The sequence below is a fragment of the Zeus faber genome, assembly GCF_960531495.2.
Source record: "Zeus faber genome assembly, chromosome: 2".
Classification (NCBI taxonomy): domain Eukaryota; kingdom Metazoa; phylum Chordata; class Actinopteri; order Zeiformes; family Zeidae; genus Zeus; species Zeus faber.
In genome coordinates this window covers 23,269,137-23,289,367 of record NC_137189.1, presented here as the reverse complement: position 1 = coordinate 23,289,367, position 20,231 = coordinate 23,269,137, and the positions used below count along the sequence as shown (strand labels likewise).

At 41.4% G+C, this 20,231-nt stretch overlaps 3 protein-coding genes across 8 annotated transcripts; all 3 read right to left on the bottom strand.

Annotated features, from left to right (window-relative positions):
- Positions 1-872: 872 nt before the first annotated feature.
- On the bottom strand, positions 873-9,448 carry LOC307248214 (uncharacterized protein). Of its 5 annotated transcripts, none has more exons than XR_013844766.1 (11): positions 9,309-9,448; positions 6,444-6,499; positions 6,288-6,303; positions 5,665-5,850; positions 4,635-4,840; positions 4,428-4,521; positions 3,842-4,036; positions 2,440-2,660; positions 1,926-1,967; positions 1,491-1,574; positions 873-1,396 (listed from the first exon to the last, which is right to left on the bottom strand). XR_013844766.1 is itself a non-coding variant. In XM_080024528.1 (10 exons), the coding sequence occupies exons 1-9, from the start codon at positions 9,325-9,327 to the stop codon at positions 1,950-1,952; spliced, it is 1,011 nt and encodes a 336-aa protein (XP_079880654.1). In that variant the 5' UTR covers positions 9,328-9,448; the 3' UTR covers positions 873-1,396; positions 1,926-1,949. The 5 variants fall into 5 exon arrangements, 3 of the variants coding, with proteins under 3 accessions (XP_079880654.1, XP_079880652.1, XP_079880653.1); XR_013844767.1 differs by having other exon boundaries at positions 1,491-1,535; XM_080024528.1 differs by lacking the exon at positions 1,491-1,574.
- Positions 9,449-9,548: 100 nt separating this feature from the next.
- LOC307227607 (uncharacterized protein) lies at positions 9,549-15,161 on the bottom strand. Of its 2 annotated transcripts, none has more exons than XM_079996984.1 (6): positions 15,047-15,161; positions 13,342-13,372; positions 12,039-12,233; positions 11,553-11,752; positions 10,853-10,886; positions 9,549-10,547 (listed from the first exon to the last, which is right to left on the bottom strand). In XM_079996984.1, exons 1-6 carry the CDS (start codon positions 15,152-15,154, stop codon positions 10,381-10,383), a joined length of 735 nt encoding a protein of 244 aa, XP_079853110.1. In that variant the 5' UTR covers positions 15,155-15,161; the 3' UTR covers positions 9,549-10,380. The 2 variants fall into 2 exon arrangements, with proteins under 2 accessions (XP_079853110.1, XP_079853111.1); XM_079996985.1 differs by having other exon boundaries at positions 15,051-15,148.
- Positions 15,162-15,494: 333 nt separating this feature from the next.
- On the bottom strand, positions 15,495-20,231 carry LOC307246622 (uncharacterized protein). Its single transcript, XM_080022608.1, has 5 exons — positions 20,221-20,231; positions 18,432-18,626; positions 18,111-18,334; positions 16,765-16,804; positions 15,495-16,455 (listed from the first exon to the last, which is right to left on the bottom strand). The coding sequence occupies exons 2-5, from the start codon at positions 18,445-18,447 to the stop codon at positions 16,289-16,291; spliced, it is 447 nt and encodes a 148-aa protein (XP_079878734.1). The 5' UTR covers positions 18,448-18,626; positions 20,221-20,231; the 3' UTR covers positions 15,495-16,288.

Below are 20,231 nucleotides of genomic sequence, written 5' to 3'. Positions count from 1 at the left end.
GAAAAATAAAAAAGTAGAAATAGCATAAATATTAATAGCAGTAGTAGTCAAGTAGTAGCACTGAGTTAACCGGATAGATACACAATAAACTTTTTCAAAACAAAAAAATGGACTTTATTGTTAAGAGACTTTTTGTATGACTAATTGTTTTAATCTGTACTTATTTTGTTGAAAATAATTGATATCATGCGTGAAGATGAATGCATTTGCTTCGGTTTTAAATGTTCGACAAGTGTGTTTCAGAAAGGAGAGACTAGAAACATCCAACGTTGTCTTTAAAATGTTTTGTTTTAAACCCTTCTTTTTTATAGAGCTTATTGTGCGTAATCACCGGGTGTCATGACATTTCACTGCATATATGTATGAACGTATGTATATGTATGTGACAAATAATCTCTTGAACTTGAACTTGAACTTGAACTTCAAACAGAAAAATTGAAACACAAAACAAAAAAACGAATCTCCCATTTTTGTCCAATAGATGGCGCCATTCACTTACACGTCCAATACATTTTGCCTCATGAAAGAGGTTAAAGAGGTTTTAGAAAATAAAGTACTGAGTGATGGTAAAAAAAAAATGGAAAACAAAGTTAAAACCAAGGACTTTAAATCTAGATTTTAGATTATTGTATACATATTTCATTTTTTATTCATATTCTCTTACAAACCTCATTCCTTACATCCGTTCACATTATATGCACATTGGACTTCTGCTCCATAAGTTGTTGTTTTTCTTATTTAAAAATCGTAATGCATATTCTCTGGTATTGTCTTATTCACGAGTACCGCTTGAGAGAAAATGGGGAGGAAAAAAAATCTCCCGTAAACACAAAACTTCCACCGTTTCATTTTAGTTAGAGTGAGAGTTAGTGTTTACTAGACATATAAGACATTCCATAAATTTAGACTTGAATAGACGTTCAGGAAGTTTCTAAATAGTCCAATAAGAGAGTTATCTTTTATTTTCTAAATAAAAAAAAAAAGCAATTCATTTAACTACTTACACACATTATATAGGCGTACTTGCACAGAGAGTAAACGACTTATAATGAGTTACTTTCAAAAGAGCTATAACCCAATCTTTAAGTCATATAAGGGTCAAAGAAGTACCTTAAACAGCCAACTCAAATTACACATTAGTCTAACGTGAGTAGTGCGTTGCTGATTTGGTCTCTTGCATAACATAAACATTTCACTCGTATATTTAAGTCTTGAAGCAACACAAGGGATCTCTCATGCCTTTACTGCTGTTCAGGCATACACCTCACCAAGCTATTACAAAACCGGGGTCCCAAAGTGTGCGCAGATATCAGGGGACTGGGGACTCGGGACTGGGAGATACTCTTTGGGGTTTTCCCAAACAGCCGCTGCTTCCGAAAGGACAACGGTTCCGCCCCTAGTAAAAAGAGTCAAAAGAAGTAAGCGTTAAAAGCGATAGAGCAAGATAGGTCAATAATTATCACCATTTGAACACGGAAAATTGTACGCACTTGAAATCGACATCACAAACTGGCCACAGGGAGGCACATTTCACCCTTTTTGAAGACAACATAACACTTTTATAATAAAAATGTCTGAAATCATACAAAACGACAATAATGTAAAATCCACAAAGAACCCAACTTCACAGCCTGTCCTTTTGGGGAAAAGAGTAGAGAGTCATCAACAAGATAACGTTGCTTGACTTGTTTTAAAAGATTTACAATCTTGTCTGTATGAGCTGTAAGTCCTTCAAATCACTTGTACTTTCAAAAACACTACACCTATACAGAAAACGGATATTAAATAGGTCAAAAGCATAAAAGTGGAGACTTTAAAAAGAATGGCCTGCACTGCATATCCAAATATGGATGAAAGACAATCAAATAAATGTTTCATTTGTTTAATTTTGAATGAATAACATAAAGGTGGGGTTTAGCACTCACCGTTGGCGGCTGAGTCTTTATTTGTCAGTTTCCCTGACTTTCCTAGGAATTGATCATAAAGTAAGACTGATGGAAAGGCAACAAATAGCTTAAAATGACTTAAAGCAAAAACTCTGGGGACCCGAGTGAAACGTTTAAATTGACGCTGCCAAAGAACGTGGCAGGGATTGCCCCATTGGATCAATACTGGATCCATTTAAAATAAGATTCTGTTTTATTTATTTTTTTACCTGTGCCGCAGCAGGCTGGGCATAGACACAGGTTACGTATGCCATTGCATCCAAGACAGAGTTAATCTGCAAACTGAGTTCAAATTCTCAACCTGCAATGCCACTCTTAATTAATCATAAAGAATTGCTTGCAATAGAACTTGATGCAATAAATAAAGAATAAAATAAAATAAATAAATAAAGGATGATTTTGATGCCATTCACTCGGGTTGACTCCCAATGATCGAAAGATAAGGCTTAGGTTAAAAGAAATATCAGAGTTTTCCATTTAACCAGTCAAATACCGTTCTCAGAGTGCCATTCTTAAGAAGCTTCCGAAGTTTGGCCACAACTTTTTCGAGCGCCTCTTTATTTAGTTGACAGTCTAACAGCCCCTGGGTCTCATGGAAAAGGCAGTCCACCGTGAGGAGGACGTTTTCCTTGGTCACATCTTGAGTGCGGCTGCACACGGTGCTGTTTTTGTTGCAGTTGGGATGCAACCTTACCAGAATCATCGGTTTACCGTCTGGAATGTGCAAACACAAACAAATATTTCAATTGGCAGTAATAGGAGTGGCAGCTGCAAACAAACTGTCATTAGAAATAAACTGCAGCAGAGCGGTACGTTTCTAAATAGTAAAGCGTGAAAAGCAAAAACTATGTGAAGGAACGAATATCTTAATAAGGCGTGGGTTGAAAAATAACAAACCTATCGTTTAACTCTATAATTAATGCTGACTAGTCTCCCTGACCGCCTCTATCGCTCTTCTCTTGCTGTTCTTGTCCAGGCCAGGTTGATGTCTGCAGTGTGTTTATGCTTCCCAGTGTGTGGTCTTTGTTATTTGTATTGTCTTATTTGCAAGTAAAGATATTTTGCTTTGAAACCTCATTTTGCCTTTGTAGCCGGCTTTGCACTAAATCCGACAAACGACAAGAAACCAGAAGTCCATTCATTTCTACGGAGAGTCGGCTCGAGTGTCCGCATCCGGTTGGGGCCCGGGATGCATTCAAATTTTCCAACTCTTGCGATAAATTTCGCTCCAACAGTACGACTCTAAGCCACCGTTCATAAGCATCTGCTAAACTATCAGACCAATTTAACTCCAAGTTACATATATATGCTTCATATGTATATACACAGTTTATACTGTACTGTATATATGTCCAACGTTGGATGTTGCCATATTTACCATCAATAATTTCATCAATGAATTTTGCGTGTAAAATGAATTTTGTTTTTAATAAGAAAAGTTTAAAAAAGTAAAAACACGTAAATAAAGTTTTTGCCGCTCTTTTCACTATATGAAGGCCATCTCTTCATTCGGTGAAAATGGCAAAGGCAAATTTTTTGAAAAAAACGAAAAAGGAAGAGACAACCGTGCAGATCCGACAGGAAAGCCGCCGTTTGGTGTGACACAGGTCGTCGGACAGCCGCTGAGGGGCTTGGATCCGACTGTCGGATCAGTTTCCGGATTCAATGTAAAACCAGCTTCAGTCTGCATCTGTGTCTGACTGCTAGTCGTAGTATCATCATCAGCCTAAGTAGTATCATAGCATTCGATAATCAGTGGCATCCACAATAAAACTATGGATCGTGGCTACAAAGGTAGAAATATTGATTGATGTTGAACGTGGTCTTTGGAAGCTCATATATATAAAAAAAAACATAATCGTAAAAAGATAATACTCAGATCAAAGGAACAATACCTGGTATCATTTGCATTGCAGACATGGTGTCTGACTGAGTATTAAAGATGACCGGACAGAAAGCCAGGACAACATGACACTTTTCTGGCGTCGACTTTTTGAAGCTGTTTTTCATGACATGCTGTTCAAACTTCTCCTCAGCCTTGCAGGTGTTTCCGGCTAGGAAGCTCCAAAACTTTGACACCTTCTTGCGACCTGCATTGACAAAAATAGACAAAACAGATAAGACAGTAAAAAATGAATATGACTGAGCGACTAGTCTACTGAGCGAGTCAGCTGGAAAAATCCTCTACCAAACTGTATTTTGATTGGTCCCTTTATCGACTTGTACCCATTCCATTATTGAGGATAACTAGTATTCTAGTTTTGGATGAATCGCTTTATTTGTTGCCAGTTTCCGAGGTGAGGCTGTTTCATTCATGGTTCCTTGGGATAGTTATCGGGTTCTTTGTGTTGGTGTGTCGTACTGATGCAGATTTCCTTTTCTTTCATATACTATAATAGCAAACTATACGTGATGACGTTATAGTGTTAAGTTATAGGGTCATGTATGTGTCACAATTTCTCTGTATGACCTCAATCTCACCTTTAACTCCAGTCTTGACAGGAGCAAAAACAGGATTCCCCCGGGGTGTCCCAGCTGTCTCAGGCAATTCTTTTCCTTCACTTCCTCGAGGAACCTAGCCAGAGTTTTATATATACAAATTTGTGCCATTAAAAGGTATGACGACTAACATTACCACAATCCAAAATTTTGAAGTGGCAGAATACGAGATAAAAGATGAAAACCTACCACCGGATGTGGTGACTTGAAGGCTTTGACGACCGCTTTGATTGCGTTGTCGTTGCGGGGACATTTAAAAAGTCCCGTGCTCTCATGAAACAAGCAGTCGACGGTCAGTATCACGTCGTGCCCTGACGCTTGTGGTCTGCTGTCAGCTATGATGACGTTGGGGTTGTCCGTGTGGTGCATCACCACGAGGATCACTGGTTTGCCAACTGTGGAGAGAAAGGGAGAGAAAGTTGAGTGCAAAGCAGCTCTTCTTCTGTTCTGAGGTATTCACAGGAAGAAAAAATAAATTAAAAAAAATTAAAAAAAAAAAGCGCAACTTAACGAGGTTACGATTTCTCAAAATAACACGCAAATCTTGCAAGGTGAAAATGTTTTCGTTTGAAATGAGGAGCGATGTCTTCTTTCATGTGGAGAGCACCATCCCTAGCCATTAGTATTCTGATTATTCTCATTATCATGAAGTTACTATTCGTATATACACATTTCTAGATCAGCTAAATAGTCCATGAATTTGATGAATTAACTGAGCTCGAATTGTGTATATCACTTTAGTATTCAACTTTTTTTCGATCAACAGAGCCTTGAGGCCAGAGTCTTTCAAGACAACAGCGTAGTCATACAGTACAATCATCAGTTAAACATAACAAGATGTGAAAACACCGAATGAATGAACCATCTAGGGGAAGGGGAGCATATGGAAGCGATCTGCCTCCATAAGGGCTGGTGAAAAGACTGTTTCACTGCTAGAATTGAGGAAATATCACAGCTTGTGAGAAATGGAAATGGAACTCGCACATTTTGCTTTATCGGGTTTCATCATCGTACATTTTCACGTACGTTCCCCATATGGTGTAGCCTTAATTAGAACCATACACGCACATTTGAGTATTTTTAGAGCTTATAGAGCTTGTGCATAATCACCGGGTCTCATGACATTTCACTGCATATATGTATGACCGTATGTGTATGTATGTGACAAATAATCTCTTGAACTTGAACTTGAACTTGAACAAGCAAAATTGAAATATACCTAAAATCTTCTGCATTGCACACTCAACGTCAGTCCCAACTCTGGAAGTGATTGGACAGAAAGCTACGATGACATCACAGTCTCCGGAATCCACCTCCTTTAGGCCGCTGCTTTTCAGCTTCAGGGTGAATCTCTTGTGGCACCCCAACGTATTTCCAGTCACATGGGTGAAGAACTTTGTAAATCCTGCCAGTGGATGAACATTGACATCTGAGAAATGAACGCACAGGGACTGTGGATGCTGCTAAGACTATGACTTGGTGGTGAACAACGATATTCAATGCCAAGGAGAGAAATAATTTCTCTGAAAGAAAATGACTTAAAACCAGGGCTTGGAAATATATAGAAGAATTCATATATATATATATATATATATATATATATATATATATATATAAAAGGAATCAATAGAATAATTGAATGAATTAAAATATATACGTTGGGACGTGAAGTAAACACGACAAAAGTTCGGTCTTTAGACCTCATCAAATACCTCAATAGCTCGGATACTCCCTGGTTATTCGCTCCTTTCGGTTTCGGAAAACAACCACGATTGACAGCGGCAGCAGTATGACAGTGGGGGCAGCACATTGAAAGAACTACAGCATGAAAACAATTGTTACCTTTTGGCGATTTCTCCTGCAAAAGAACAGATTTGAAAATGGTCAACGCAGGGCACCTCGAGAAAAGAGAAGCAAGTAGAAAACTGTGAGTTTCAGCATCTCTGTTTTGTCCTTGAAGCGAAAGTGTCACTGGACCATCGCGCTGCCTGTACTTACCCCTTTGGATGTTTTTCTTGTTTTCACCTTCATGTCACTGCTGGTGCCGCCTTGGGCTTTTGGGAAACACAAGAAGAAAAGAAGGCAGGATTTGTGAAGTTAATTAGCGTCCATCGGTCGTCAGCCATCAGTACAAAGGCTCGCAATCGATTGATCAGCTCGCTAGAAAATATGTCTTCCACTGTCTTACTGGGAAAATACGGCTCATTCTAGTAAAATTGAATTAAGTCATTCAGTGAAATAAGAAACATTTTAAAGAGAAGGGCAGGCTGGACGGTTCCCACTCTGCAATAACTTTGAAGTTGTTGGGTTGTGGAGACTTTGCTGAACATTTCGTAGTATAGTATAGTACAGATCTTTAGCAGAAGGGGCATTGGTCTACACCCTGGGTCTCCGCTGTCCTTAATCAGGCATCCATTAGTACAGCTTGGAAAGTGCTTTATAAAGAAGCACTGTGAGAGGAGAGTGTGAAAGTGGCTAACAAACAACTTGCACCACAATGCGGAATGCGGAATGTGGAATGAGGAATGAGGAATGTGGAATGAGGAATGAGGAATGTGGAATGAGGAATGAGGAATGAGGAATGTGGAATGAGGAATGAGGAATGAGGAATGAGGAATGAGGAATGCAGGATGTGGGTTTTCTACATTTACCTCATTTTCCCTGCATTGATTTTTTTGCTTGATTTAGTCAAGTTGTCTTCAGGGCGCTATGGATTTCTACTCTGTTGTTTGGCACGGTCACATGTCCTCGCCTGCAAAAGGGTGTGTCTGGTAGCTTTAAATGGCTTTAATTAATCAGGGTGTACCGTTGTGATCAGGTTCTCTTCTCTGTGGTGCCTGAGGAAATGACACAACCACCTGCTCAGACAACCACCTGTTCACACAACGTTTTCTTCAGGAGTTGGGTGTAGTCTTAGTCGTCGTCCCGCCCCCCCCCCCCCCGATTCTGGCTCAGTGAACTTTTCTCCACCCTCAAATACTACTAGGAGGGGTGTCTCCCTGTAACTCTGGCTTCTGGGATAGTGGGTGTGGTGTGAGTTCTGGTCAGGGCAGCAGCTTCTCCAACCCAGCTACCCATCCAGCTCTGACTCCTTCCATGTGGACTTCTCTTCAGTGGACTGTCTAAACAGGGTGTGCCTAGCGGTGGCTATGGCTGTGTCAGCAGGGATCCAGCATCTACTGCCTGTGCTGGCAGTGGATTTGGCGTCTGCAGCAGCTCTCCAAATGTCAATGTTAACTACATGGCAGCTGTGGGTAGAAAGTCTTCCAGTGGATCCGCTGGTTTCCAGGATGAGGGTTATGGCAGCCCAGTGGCAATGCGTACAGTGTGACCTACACTGGTTTTGGGGGAAGTGAGACTTGTGATTTCAGTCCTGGTGCAAACCATGACTTCTCATCATGAAGTGGTTATGAAGCTACTGGTTCCCTCAGCGCTGGGCCAGGGAGCAACACGCAGGAAATGCCACTGCCTCTGTTGTTCTGCTGTTCTGTTCGCTGTTACAGTATTGCCGTGTCGTACTGTTGTATACTGTACTGTATATCTCCACACACACTACCTCACTTTATTCACATGCGACTTTAATGCACATATCTGAATATACATAGTAACCTATCCCATATACATAAGTCTATTCCCTTTATTTATATTTTGTACCCCCACTCTGCATTACCTTTGAGTTATTTTATTCTATTTACTTACTGCATTATATTTTAGGAATCGGTTAGTTTTAGTTAGTAAAGTAGAAATTAGGTAGCTATTGTGTTTAGTCTGGAACATATTACGCATAATCGCCATGTGCGTTGCGTTGACATTTCACTGCATATATGTATGAAGTATGTATGTGACGAATAAACCTCTTGAATGTTGTTCAGCTGGGAGGCCGGTGACGTTGAAGAAGGCCTTGAGCGGCGTTCAGTGTTTATTCCTTCAGCTCTCCTTCACGCTACCATGAAATCAGAAGAGAGGCCTCTTCACAAACCCACTACGCCCCCAGGTTACGGTCCAGGATCCCGCCGATCCCCCGCTTGTCAACACCAGCTGCTGCTGAGCCTGGGAAATCTGTCACGGTTCTCCTGGAACAGGTCAGTCAACTACAAGCTTGTCTAATTGTGCTAAAGCTTTCTCTTTCGGAGCTCTGCCATGTCCTGAACACTGACATTCTCTGGGCCGTCAGACGAACGACGTTGGTCCCTGGAGCCCATTTACAAGATTGGACATTATTATAAATGCGTGCTTGAGTTGAGAATTCAATTCCCGTTTTGGCCCGCTTGCCCGGGTTAGGACGTTCCGGCCGTGCCTTCACTTGTACCATGCAAATTCAATGTCTCTCAATGCAGCCTGGGCGTCACTTTGCTGGAACAGGCTGACATGCTGAGGCCGCACTGGGTTTGCTGTTCAGTAGCACAGTGTAGCCAGGTTATCTGGTGTCATGGTCACTTGCTGAGTTTAGCATCTTGGCTGCGCATGGGGGGCGGGCACAGCCTGACCAGAGGCTGTGCAACAGGCGACGACGGTCCCTTGACCCGAATTAGTGGCCGACGGTCACGGAATAACCGGATCTGCACCTGCGGACCCGTCTCGACAAAGAGAGGCTTCGCCCGTTTAGTGGTTGGCGGACGCGAAGGCTGTGCACGGCCCGGTGTGATGGGGTGAAGAGATGCATGAACACGCAACAGCCAAGGACTAATTCAACAAGACCTAACAGCCCCGTCCGCGTTCCAGGGCGATAATGACCCTGAATACACACAACAACCCCCAGTTTGATGCCGGTCCGGCTGCACAGCCCGCCCGCGTTATATAACAACATTGCTCTAGATAGCACGTTATCAGCTTTACATGTTCCGTATCTACGTTCTTCCTTACCGTTTGTAGGCGAATCCATGGGTGAACGCTGATCCCGGCTTCGCTTTACTACTTTACCTTTTTTGTTTCACTGAAATTCACCGAACTTGAGGACTCGTTACGTCGCAGGACTGTTTTTAGCGGCTTGCAAAGTTTCACTTTCGCTTTTTCCGAGCCCGCGGCCGTGGAGCTGCAGCGGCGCCCGCAGGCCGTCTGGGGTGCTGCACGCACGGCGGCAACACAGAGACCACTCGCTGTAACTTAAGCCAAGTGAACCAAGTTTAGTTCATGCACTTTATTGCAAATGTATTTTAACACACATGCCAATACTTTTAAAACACTTAATCTTCCTGCAGCTTATACTCACTACTCCCCAAAGTTGTGGAACACCATCCCACAAAATATCAGAAGCAGAGTGCAGATGTCCTTAAAAAGCAACTGAAAACACACGTTTATTCTGGCATTTAACTGGTATGACTGTTCTCACCCTTTTCTTTCTTCCTTATTTGTTTTTTTGCTCCGCACTTGTACTATTCATTCACTTTAAATAAAGAATGACTGTAAATTAATTCCTAAATGCCTGTTAAGAACTGTGCATTTTCTATGACAGGCTCTATAGAAACGAAGATGATTAGTATCTGGCTTCACCAAGATATAACGGTGTCAGTGTCGTGTTCTGCTTCTTTCAAAGAAGCTATTCACATAACAGCGCTTACTAAGGTCAAAGAAACAACCTGCCGCACCCAGTCTTTTACAGCGTGCCTTAGAATGGCCGCACGTGTCGGTGGTATTACTTTTATATGATTACCTACAATTACCACCAGTGTATATTTTTAGCCTTTTGAAGGCGATGTCACGTGGGCGCTAAACATTAATGGAATGACCTTAGGGCTTTGAGTAATTAAAGTGTGATGTATGTATGGATTCTGCAATTGCAGTAAATATTATAACTTGCAGCAAATGCAATGACACGTCACACGCAACCCTTGTTCATAAACAAAGCGGAACCGCCCGACGTAACCCCGCATTAATGTCTTACACTCCAAATGGACAATAACCGTGGCCCAGAAAGTCACTGTCTGGGAGGCATCAATTACAATGATTCATCTTCTGGATGCATGATTGGAGTTGACCAATTCCAGTGATTCATCCATAGAAACAAAGACTGGGCATACTCAGACGCCTTGTTCGAAACATAACAGCCATAAAACAGTGACATCATGACCACAAAAGTCACAGTCCTGGGAGACTTCCGCAAATCTGAAACAAAGAAAGAAGCAGTATTGTAATTATGACTATAACTACATTGTGAGTGAATGATAAGGCGGCAGACTTTATAAAATTCCAAAAGATAGGTTTAAATAATGGATTAATAATAACTCAGAAATCGTGTATCTATATATTTCGGCCCCCATCACAAAGGTGTTTTGTCACGCCGTGTATTGGATTTTAATAGTTTTCTGTGTGCAGTTCAGGAAAATGGCTTCAAAAAAACTAAAAACTAAAATGAGCATCACTGTGTTGAATAATTTGAGCACATAACATGAGCACATTACACTACTTACAATTGTAGGTCCACGCTGCATAGGAGCTGATGACCTGGGGAATTGAAAAGCACAACTGTTAATATTGAAAAGCATGACGGTTAATTATTGACGGAAAATTGAAAATCCTCCCACTTTTCAGACTAAAATGATGGCTTGAAAGGAGCATTGTCTGAGGCTCTCTGATGTTGGGCCTCGGCTGTTTTCATGGTGAATAAAATAACCACAAGTCCAGTGAGAGCACATTTACTTGAATTGAAAAACGTATCACAGTTTAAGCTTGTTCACTCACCATGCAGACAGCCGTGAAGTGGAACACTAGTGACGTTACACCGTGCTCCTTTGATTGACTGAGTAAACGACTAGGTCTCACCGTCTATTGCTAAGTGATGGTTGCAGTGGAGCGCGGTGAAAATAATTTGAATGCCAATGGCGATACAATTGTACCACAAAACCCAGACGAAAAGACAAAGAAAAAAGATTGATGAATTATACTTCTGTTTCCAGTAGAACCAAATGCTATCTTCACAAACCTTGGAACCAAAAATTAACTGAGATCCACAACATGATGCTAGGAAGGGGTCATTCGCTCTGAGGAATGAGCTTTTGCGTTTTTGTACGGAGTGATCTGCAAATACCACTTTTCTTCTTAAGAACTCTATAAAACTCCTTTACAAAAAAAAACATATCCGATCGGATTTATTAGGCTGGTATTCAGTACCTTGGACCACTGCTGTGCAACGGCTCTCTCGACCTGTCTGAAAGCTTCAACATTCTGGGGGCAGGTCAACATCTGGCCTTCGTGGAACAGGCAGTCCACTCTGAGAAGCAGGTCTGGCCAGGCTAGTCCTGCGTTAGCAGCGATGAACTTCTCACCGTCATCGGTGTGATGGAGCACCACCAGAATCACTGGCTTACCGGCTGTCAGGGCACAGAGAAAGGCAGGACTCAATGAATTCAATGAACCAAACTAATGAATGGAAAAAAAGTAAAGTGGCAACCCATAAGTTTATTTTGTAAATAAAAATCTCACAAAATGGCACTTATTCAAAGATGGGGCGTGCAAATTTCAGATTTCCCACCACCTCAAGTGACAACGAAAATAACCCCACTTTAATGAACTCTTTATTTGATGGCCAAAAATGACCTTTGAATGGACGTGTAACTCACAATTTCTAGCACCATTATTTCGATGACTAGCCCCCACCTGGATATTGTTCCATTGCGGAACCGACGTCAGTGCCGACCCGTGTGCTAATTGCACAAAATGCCAGGATGTAATCTGCTCGCTCGAGTGACATTTCCTCGATCTGACCGATGGCCTTCAGCTTTCTCGAAAATTCACAATGAGCACCGAGAGTGTTCCCACTCACGGCGCTGTAGAACCTCTTCAGGCTGCTTCCTATAAATGAAGACAAACGAGTCAGTCGGAACCATATGATGAACATAAAATACTGACACGACACCGACTTGCCCCCAACGGGTCACATTCCAGCGTAGGGCTGAACGATTTGGGAGAGTCGAAATCAGATCGAAACATTTTTTTATTGAGACCCATATTGCGATATCATATGTTTGGTTTTTTTTGCGATAAGTTCCTTATCTTCTGTATTATCCACTAAACAGAAGCAATAAATCATTCTATAGTATGACCATCCAAACATTGGATACAGTCCACATATAAACTGCTCTTTCCTGTAGGCGAGGCGAGATGAGATTCAATATTGATACGAATAACATATCTTTACTGGACTGTTGTATTCTAAAAAGAAAAACCTTCCATCGCAGGAGAATATTGACTGATGGATTGGACTTCAAGCCTTGTAATTATCCAAATCTGAAAATTAACCCTCGAAGCAAAAATACAGTGTTTCAGCAGAAATGCGTCACTTCTTGTGAAAATGTTGCGCGCGCACACACATCCACACACATCCTCTTTGCAGGCGCAAGTGAATGAGCTTAGGAGGAATGTCGAGGGAATATTCCAAAGTGATTTTTGGCCAATGTCGACAAAAAGAACAAAAACAAAAAACTTAAGCTTTTTAATCACGGCCGTTGCGATTTGAAAATCGCGTCCCACTTCATTGGGATGTCGGTTTGAAGTGCGATGAGTCGTTCAGCCCTATTTCAGAGCACTTACACAGGGAAAGCGTCACAGCAGCGTGAATAGCACGTGTGCTGTTAAATGAACGTAGCAGTGGATTTTTAAATTGTGAATCATGATAATAATAATAATAATAATAATAATAATGATAATAATAATAATAGATCTTTATTGTCCAGCGTGGTGGAAGGTTGTCCTCGGCTCACCAGACAACACACAGGCAGACATAAACCAAGAACAGTGGAGATGAAACACAGTATGATGAGGGTCACACCATGGAAATAAAACACCAGCACTAAGAAGGTGTCCAACAAATATTGAAGCACCACTGACTCTTGCTTCATCATTATCGTCATTGTAATAGAAAAGAAGGGCTGGAAAAATAAGACATAAGACCTGGCCCTACTCAGTGGTCGCTGGCCCATCATTCCGGAGATCTGGAAAATACAAGGGAGTGAGTATTAGAAGCGTTGAAAGCACATTACAGGAGTAGTATGGAGAAGTATGTAGAAAAACATGATGTATAATAAACTTGGCTTCTGTTTGGGAGCGCGTGCTGAAGGTGGTTGTTGATTACGATTGTGTGAGTGAGTCACTGCATTGGAAACGTGTCATCATTAGCCTAGCGTGCACCTTGGTGTGTGCATGTGTGTACATATGTACGTCTGGAAGCTCAGTCCTGACAATGGGATGAAAGAAAAACGATCCTGTAAAGACATTATAATGAGAAACTTCCTCAAAATAACGACTTAGCATCGAACCGTTAGTAGTAGTAGTACTGATATGTCATAGTAGTAATATTAACAGGTTTTGGTAGTACTACCAGTTAATAGCAGTAGTACTAATAGGTAGTAGTAGTAATACTTACAGGTAGTAGTAGTAGTAGTAGTAGTAGTAGTATCAGGTATTGGTAGTACTAACAGTTAATATTAGTTGTACTAAGAGTTAGTAGTAGTAGTACTAACAGGTAGTAGTAGTAATACTATCAGGTATTGGTTGTACTAATAGTTAGAAGTAGTAGTATTAACAGGTAGTAGTAGTAATACTTACAGGTAGTAGTAGTAGTACTTACAGGTAGTAGTAGTACTAACAGTTAGTACTAGTAGTAGGTATTAGTAGCAATACTAACAGGTTGTAGTAGTAGTAGTAGTACTAACAGGTAGTAGTAGTAGTAATACTAACATGTATTAGAAGCAGTACTTCATGTATTAGTAGTAGTACTAACAGGTATTAGTAGTAGTACTAACAGCTGGTAGTAGTACTACTACTAACAGTTAGTATTAGTAGGACCAACAGGTAGTAGTAGTACTACTAACAGTTAGTAGCAATACTACTAACAGGTATTAGTAGTACTAACGGTTAGTAGTAGTACTAACCGTTAGTAGTAGTAGTAGTAGTAGTACTAACAGGTAGTAGAAGTACTACTAATTTAGTATTAGTAGTACAACAGGTATTAGTACTACTAATAGTTAGTATTATTAGTACAACAGGTATTAGTAGTACTACTAACAGTTAGTGTTAGTACTACTAACAGGTATTAGTAGTAGTTCTAACAAGTTGTAGTAGTAGTACTAACGGTTAGTATTAGTACTAACGGTTAGTAGTAGTACTAACCGTTAGTAGTAGTAGTAGTACTAACAGGTAGTAGAAGTACTACTAATGTAGTATTAGTAGTACAACAGGTAGTAGTACTACTAATAGTTAGTATTATTAGTACAACAGGTATTAGTAGTACTACTAACAGTTAGTGTTAGTACTACTAACAGGTATCAGCAGTAGTTCCAACAAGTTGTAGTAGCAGTACTAAGGGTTAGTATCAGTACTAACAGGTATTAGTAGCAGTACTAGCAGGAGTTAGTAGTACAACGTGGTCATTGTTCGGGGCAGGCTTCTGCTTCTAACCGCTGGCGGGATGGTCGCCGCTGGCCTCCTTCACGTGCTGCTTCCCACGGAAGCTTTCTCTGCATCTCGGTCGCAGACAACATCGCGCTCATTTCAGCTGTGTACGCAGTTAACGGCCCGGGCCACGTCGTGCTTGGCGCACAGCCGTGAAGGCAACGTGTGGCGGTATAATAATAACACTATCACAACCACAACGATAAGCTTTTTACCTGCCTTGCGGGGGCGTCTGACGAGATGTTTACTTTGGGGGGCGCAGAGTTAGCGCCGCACTTGAGGACGTGAAGTTGCGTTTGCCACTCGTCTACTTTCACTTTCATTTCCGGCAGCTGGGTTCGTGTCCGTGTGGTTGAGAGACAGACAATATGTTGTGCTTGTGTCTGTAAAAAATAAAATATATATATATATATATATATATACTTTAAATATAAATGTATAAATGTTTTTTTCTTTCTTTTATATATATATATATATATATATATATATATATATATATATATATATATATATATATATATATGTATGTATATATTTTGTTTTAAAAAAAATGACTCACGCTGTTGCCTCTGTCTCCTTTGGGTCTTAGTGCCTACCCGGTTAAGCAAAAAGCTAATCTATGAATACAGCTGTAGTGTCGTCCAATAAAGAAGTAGCCCTCATTTCAACATGCTTTATTGTCCGTGTTATCAATTCAGTTCACTCTCCGTCTCCTCTCGCTCTACATCTCAGTCACGTAATCCCAGTTATCGCGGTATAATCAACTATACTACAAAAAGCCTTAGATGAAAGGTGAGCAGGTTTTGAGATTCCCAACGTGTGGGGCGTGTGCGAGGTCAGAAAAACAAACAAGAATTAAAAAACAATGGCATACACAGAACGTTAGGAATCTACTTTGGTTTTGGTCCGCTTTTTGGGCCGAAAACCTTTTGTATGAATCAACAACAAATTGTACATTATGCATTTGTTCGATCCACCCACGACCAAGTGTTCCACGTGCAGGGGTAAAATGATAATGGACATTACAAAATGATAATTCAAATTAATAAAATTAATAAAACAAATAAGGTGCAATAAACTCCTAGCCAGTACCGACATTTTGTCTTTTAGCTTTATACCGGGCAGTCGCTCCCTCTACAAAAATGTATGATATTACTTTCTTAACATATCGCAAACTCCATAAAATGCATCTCTTGTACTGCCGAACTTGACCCTTGTTAACAGGTTCTTTAAAAACCCTTAGGTGACGTGTCTACGTCTCCATCTCAAGCCAGCTTGTCTCTCAAAATGTCGGCGTGTGATAATTCTACCTGAGCCGCGAACTTCCCACTAACCCTCCTGCTGTCCTGCGCCCTCTCATTCCGCTACACCCAACCCCTACCCTCTTAACGTCATTACAACCTATTCACTCAATTTACGTTTACCAACTTCCCCACCTACCCATCCACTGATGCCCATCATACATCCCGCCGGCGCTTTAGACCCACTGGTGCCTCATGGATCCACTGGGTGACGTAATTTACCCAGAGAAATATAAATCGAATGATGGAGAGTACGCATTTAAACGGAAAATGAATCCCATCAAGCAGTTTTTCTTTGATGGCAAACGGGAAGTTCCAGAAACCTAAAATAAAAAAACAAAAAACACAAAAAAGAAGAACAATATTTTAAATTGTATTATTTGAAGCTCGATATTCAATGCCAACGTAACTGTAAATGTACAGCAAAAGCACATGGCCGCGGAGAATGAATCAATTGTAAAACACGCAGGCATAAATAACCTGAACGTTCTAGCCAGGAGGTGTGATGGCACGCAAAATTGTTCAAAGAACATTATTGGGTGACCTGATGTGTTTTCGGATTCAGTGTCAAGCACGCGTAATCTAGTAAACACTGAAGTATACAGAAATCTGTTATTAATAATAACACTTACTGTTCCACAACCATGTCCATATGGCCAACAAGCTGATGAACTGGAGGGTGGAAGAGAAAAACACTGTAAGAAAAGAAATACTACTGCAAACAGGATGCAAATTTTAGTTGTAAATTGAGAAGTCCACACAATTCAATTATCCATCAAATTCTTTAACTGCATCATCCCTTCTCCTTCAGAGAAATGTCTGTTTGGAGTATTTATTCTGCTCATTTCAAATGAAGAGAAGAGAGAGAATTTGAACGATAATGGTCTAAATGGAATTTCGTGGAAACAATGTATGTATTTTTCCTTACATGTCGTGAACTTTGCCACACTCTGTGTGTGTATGTGTGCAAAAAATGATCGGCGCCAAAAACTCCTTAATATTACACATTATTACAAGTTTGAAAAACAAAAACAATAGATAGATAAAACGTGTGGTTTGTTGATGTCTGGGCTGCTTCAAACTGACATCATCGACAGCGCTCCACTCGTCACGGCTGCGGAGACGGTAAAAAAAAACTGTTTTGCTGCTGTTGTTGCCGTGCCTTTTTCTGTAAACAAAATTTGCAAACCTTTGTGCGTGTGACGGGGAATTTTTCAATTGGAATATCTTACCCAACCGCAGAATTCATAAAGGGACAGGGGGCTCCAGAGGCTAATTTCCAACTGCTACTTGATAGATGAACATTTTTTCTCAGTGTCAAGAAAGATAATCAGCGATTTGTCCAACTGAACGCCGCTGTCCATTGAAACTGGAATGGTCTCTTGTAAAATGTCCCAACTAGGAGTTAATGAAATTGTTATTTATAATATAAAGGGTAGTTTATACCAGTGTTTTACAACAACTGTGGCGTGGCATACTAGTGTGACATGGGAGCATGGCAGGTTTGCCATGAAACATTTTCCAATTTCACTGAAAAAAATGAATAATGGCAACTAGCTCTTGTGTTGCACAATCAAAATGACAAGGCTGTATAAATTCAGCAGTTCCAGCCAGAATGGCCGCTCTGTTTTCATCACAACAAGCTCGACTCTGAAAGTGAGGACTATTGGTCGTGATGAAAGTCTTTCAGATTCGGTTTTTGACGAGTCACTCGGTCAAAGGGGTCGTCGCATTTTCCGGCTAACTACTATATCTGTTAGTCAGAAACATGGGTATGAATGATGTACAGTATGCATGATGTTTTTAGTGGTTAACAGGAGAGTGCTGTGCCGTGGGATTACTTCATCGTTAAAAGTGCGCCGCGGCAGAAAAAAACGGTTGGGAAACCGTCAACACAATGTATACAAACACAAATGTATTCCTCATAAATCAGATGTTACATAATTCAACTTTGTGCAACATATTGCAACTGACTCACGCGGCTGAAAAATGGCTTCGGTACCATGGACCATTGCCGTGCAACGGCTCCCTGGACCCGTCTGAAAGCGTCATCATTCTGGGCGCAGGTCAACATCTGGCCTTCGTGGAACAGGCAGTCCACTCTGAGAAGCAGGTCTGGCCAGGCTAGTCCTGCGTTAGCAGCGATGAACTTCTCACCGTCATCGGTGTGATGGAGCACCACCAGAATCACTGGCTTACCGGCTGTCAGGACACAGAGACGGGAGTTGGAAGAAGAAAAGGAAGGGCGAAATGAAGGAATGGGAGGAGAGGGAGGAGAAATGACTTGAATGGTCCCTACCTGGACAAATTTCCATCGCGGAACTGATGTCGGTGCCGACCCGCGTGCTAACTGCACAAAACAACAGGATGTAGTCCGCTTCCTCGGGTGACGTCACCTCAAACTGACGGATGGCCGTCAGCTTCGCTTCAAATTCATGGTGAGCGCCGAGAGTGTTTCCACTCACGGTGCTGTAGAACCTCCTTAGGTGCCCCCCTGTAAATAAAGACAAACGAGTCGGTCAGTATTTGCCTGTTCACAATATAAAACCAATGGATTAGGTTTGGAAAAACTGGATATGATTACGCACATTTGAGTAGAGTAGATTGTTTAGAGCTTATAGAGCTTATTGCGCGTAATCACCGGGTGTCATGACATTTCACTGCATATATGTACGACCGTGTGTGTATGTATGTGACAAATAATCTCTTGAACTTGAACTTGAACTTGAACATGGTTTAAAGATGAAAACAATTACAAAGGGGGAACAATACTGCCCTCAGTCCAGTTTCAGAATGGCAGTCCGATAAGTGGACTGCATTTTAAATAGCACCTTATAACTGTGCATTTCATACCCGTTCACCGATCAATGGCGAAGGCAGCCGTGCAAGGCGCAAACCTGCTCTTTGGGAGCAGCACTGGAACTGTTTCAAACGTAACGCCATTAGCGTTAGCTCCATGGAATGACAGGGGACGTAACTACATTCTATTTACATACGTTATATTTTGTTTTTGATCAAACTCTCCATTCATCAATGTGCCGAGGTAGTGCGCACAAGTATCTGTGCGAGCTGGAGTGGCGGGCAAGCATCGGGAAAGAAAAGCTATGCAAACGGACCATGCCTGCTTCCACCTCCGCCTTGGCCCATCCATCTGGAGACGATGAAGACAAATGAAGTTAGCGTTAGAAGTGCTTGAAAAGTAACCGTATTACGAGGCAACAGAGGCCGCTCCATTATTCCGATGCTTGGGCGCGTATGCCCCGGTGCACGGTGCAGAGTGCGAATCCAAGCTCGCGGAAATAAATAATCAATATTGCTACCAACTCGACATAGATGTGAAAGGTATACGTGGTATATAATACAATTGGGAAAGAAATGGGGGATTGGGGGGGCGCGACAAATGTTCTTTATTTGTCCTTCCGTTATTGTTTTGGAGGTAGCACCACCAATTTTAAGCGTCACAATTCACATCAGGGCTTTTAAGAACATTTCTTTCCGTGCTTTCACAACTGAGCGCGTGACTGGTCAAAGTGCAGATATTCCACACTGCACAATGGGCTTCAAGGGAATTTTGAGCACGCCAAAGGTTACTTTTAGGGACAGGGCGCACCAAATGCATAATATAGAAATGATTATATACGTTTATTAAACCTGCTTATCTGAAATTGTAATTAAAAGTACATCACTCGAATATCATTTGTCAGTCTTAGAAATGCCCCCAGACTCCGTGCGCATATGACGTGGCGTGACGTGACCTGGCGGTTGAGAACGTGTGACCCCGTGGAACAGAAGCCCGCCGCGTCGGGTTCAAAGTTTCTAAAAGTTGAGCGGACGTCTACGCGCCTGGACGTTCCATCGCCAACGACTGCATTCCGCTCAACGTTTTAGGGAAGTTCATGTAACGGCAGAAGCAAACGACAGAACGTGAAAAGGAAGGTTCGTGGTTTCATAACAGTTCCGTCAAGTCGGGGAAACGTGATGGAAGCCTGTGTTTGACGTGCTTTTTTTTTTATGACATCTAACCGTTAAAAAGGTTAAATACAGTGTATAATGATGTCGAACTGTATACGAGTGCGTTCGTTACTTACCCCGCCATCGC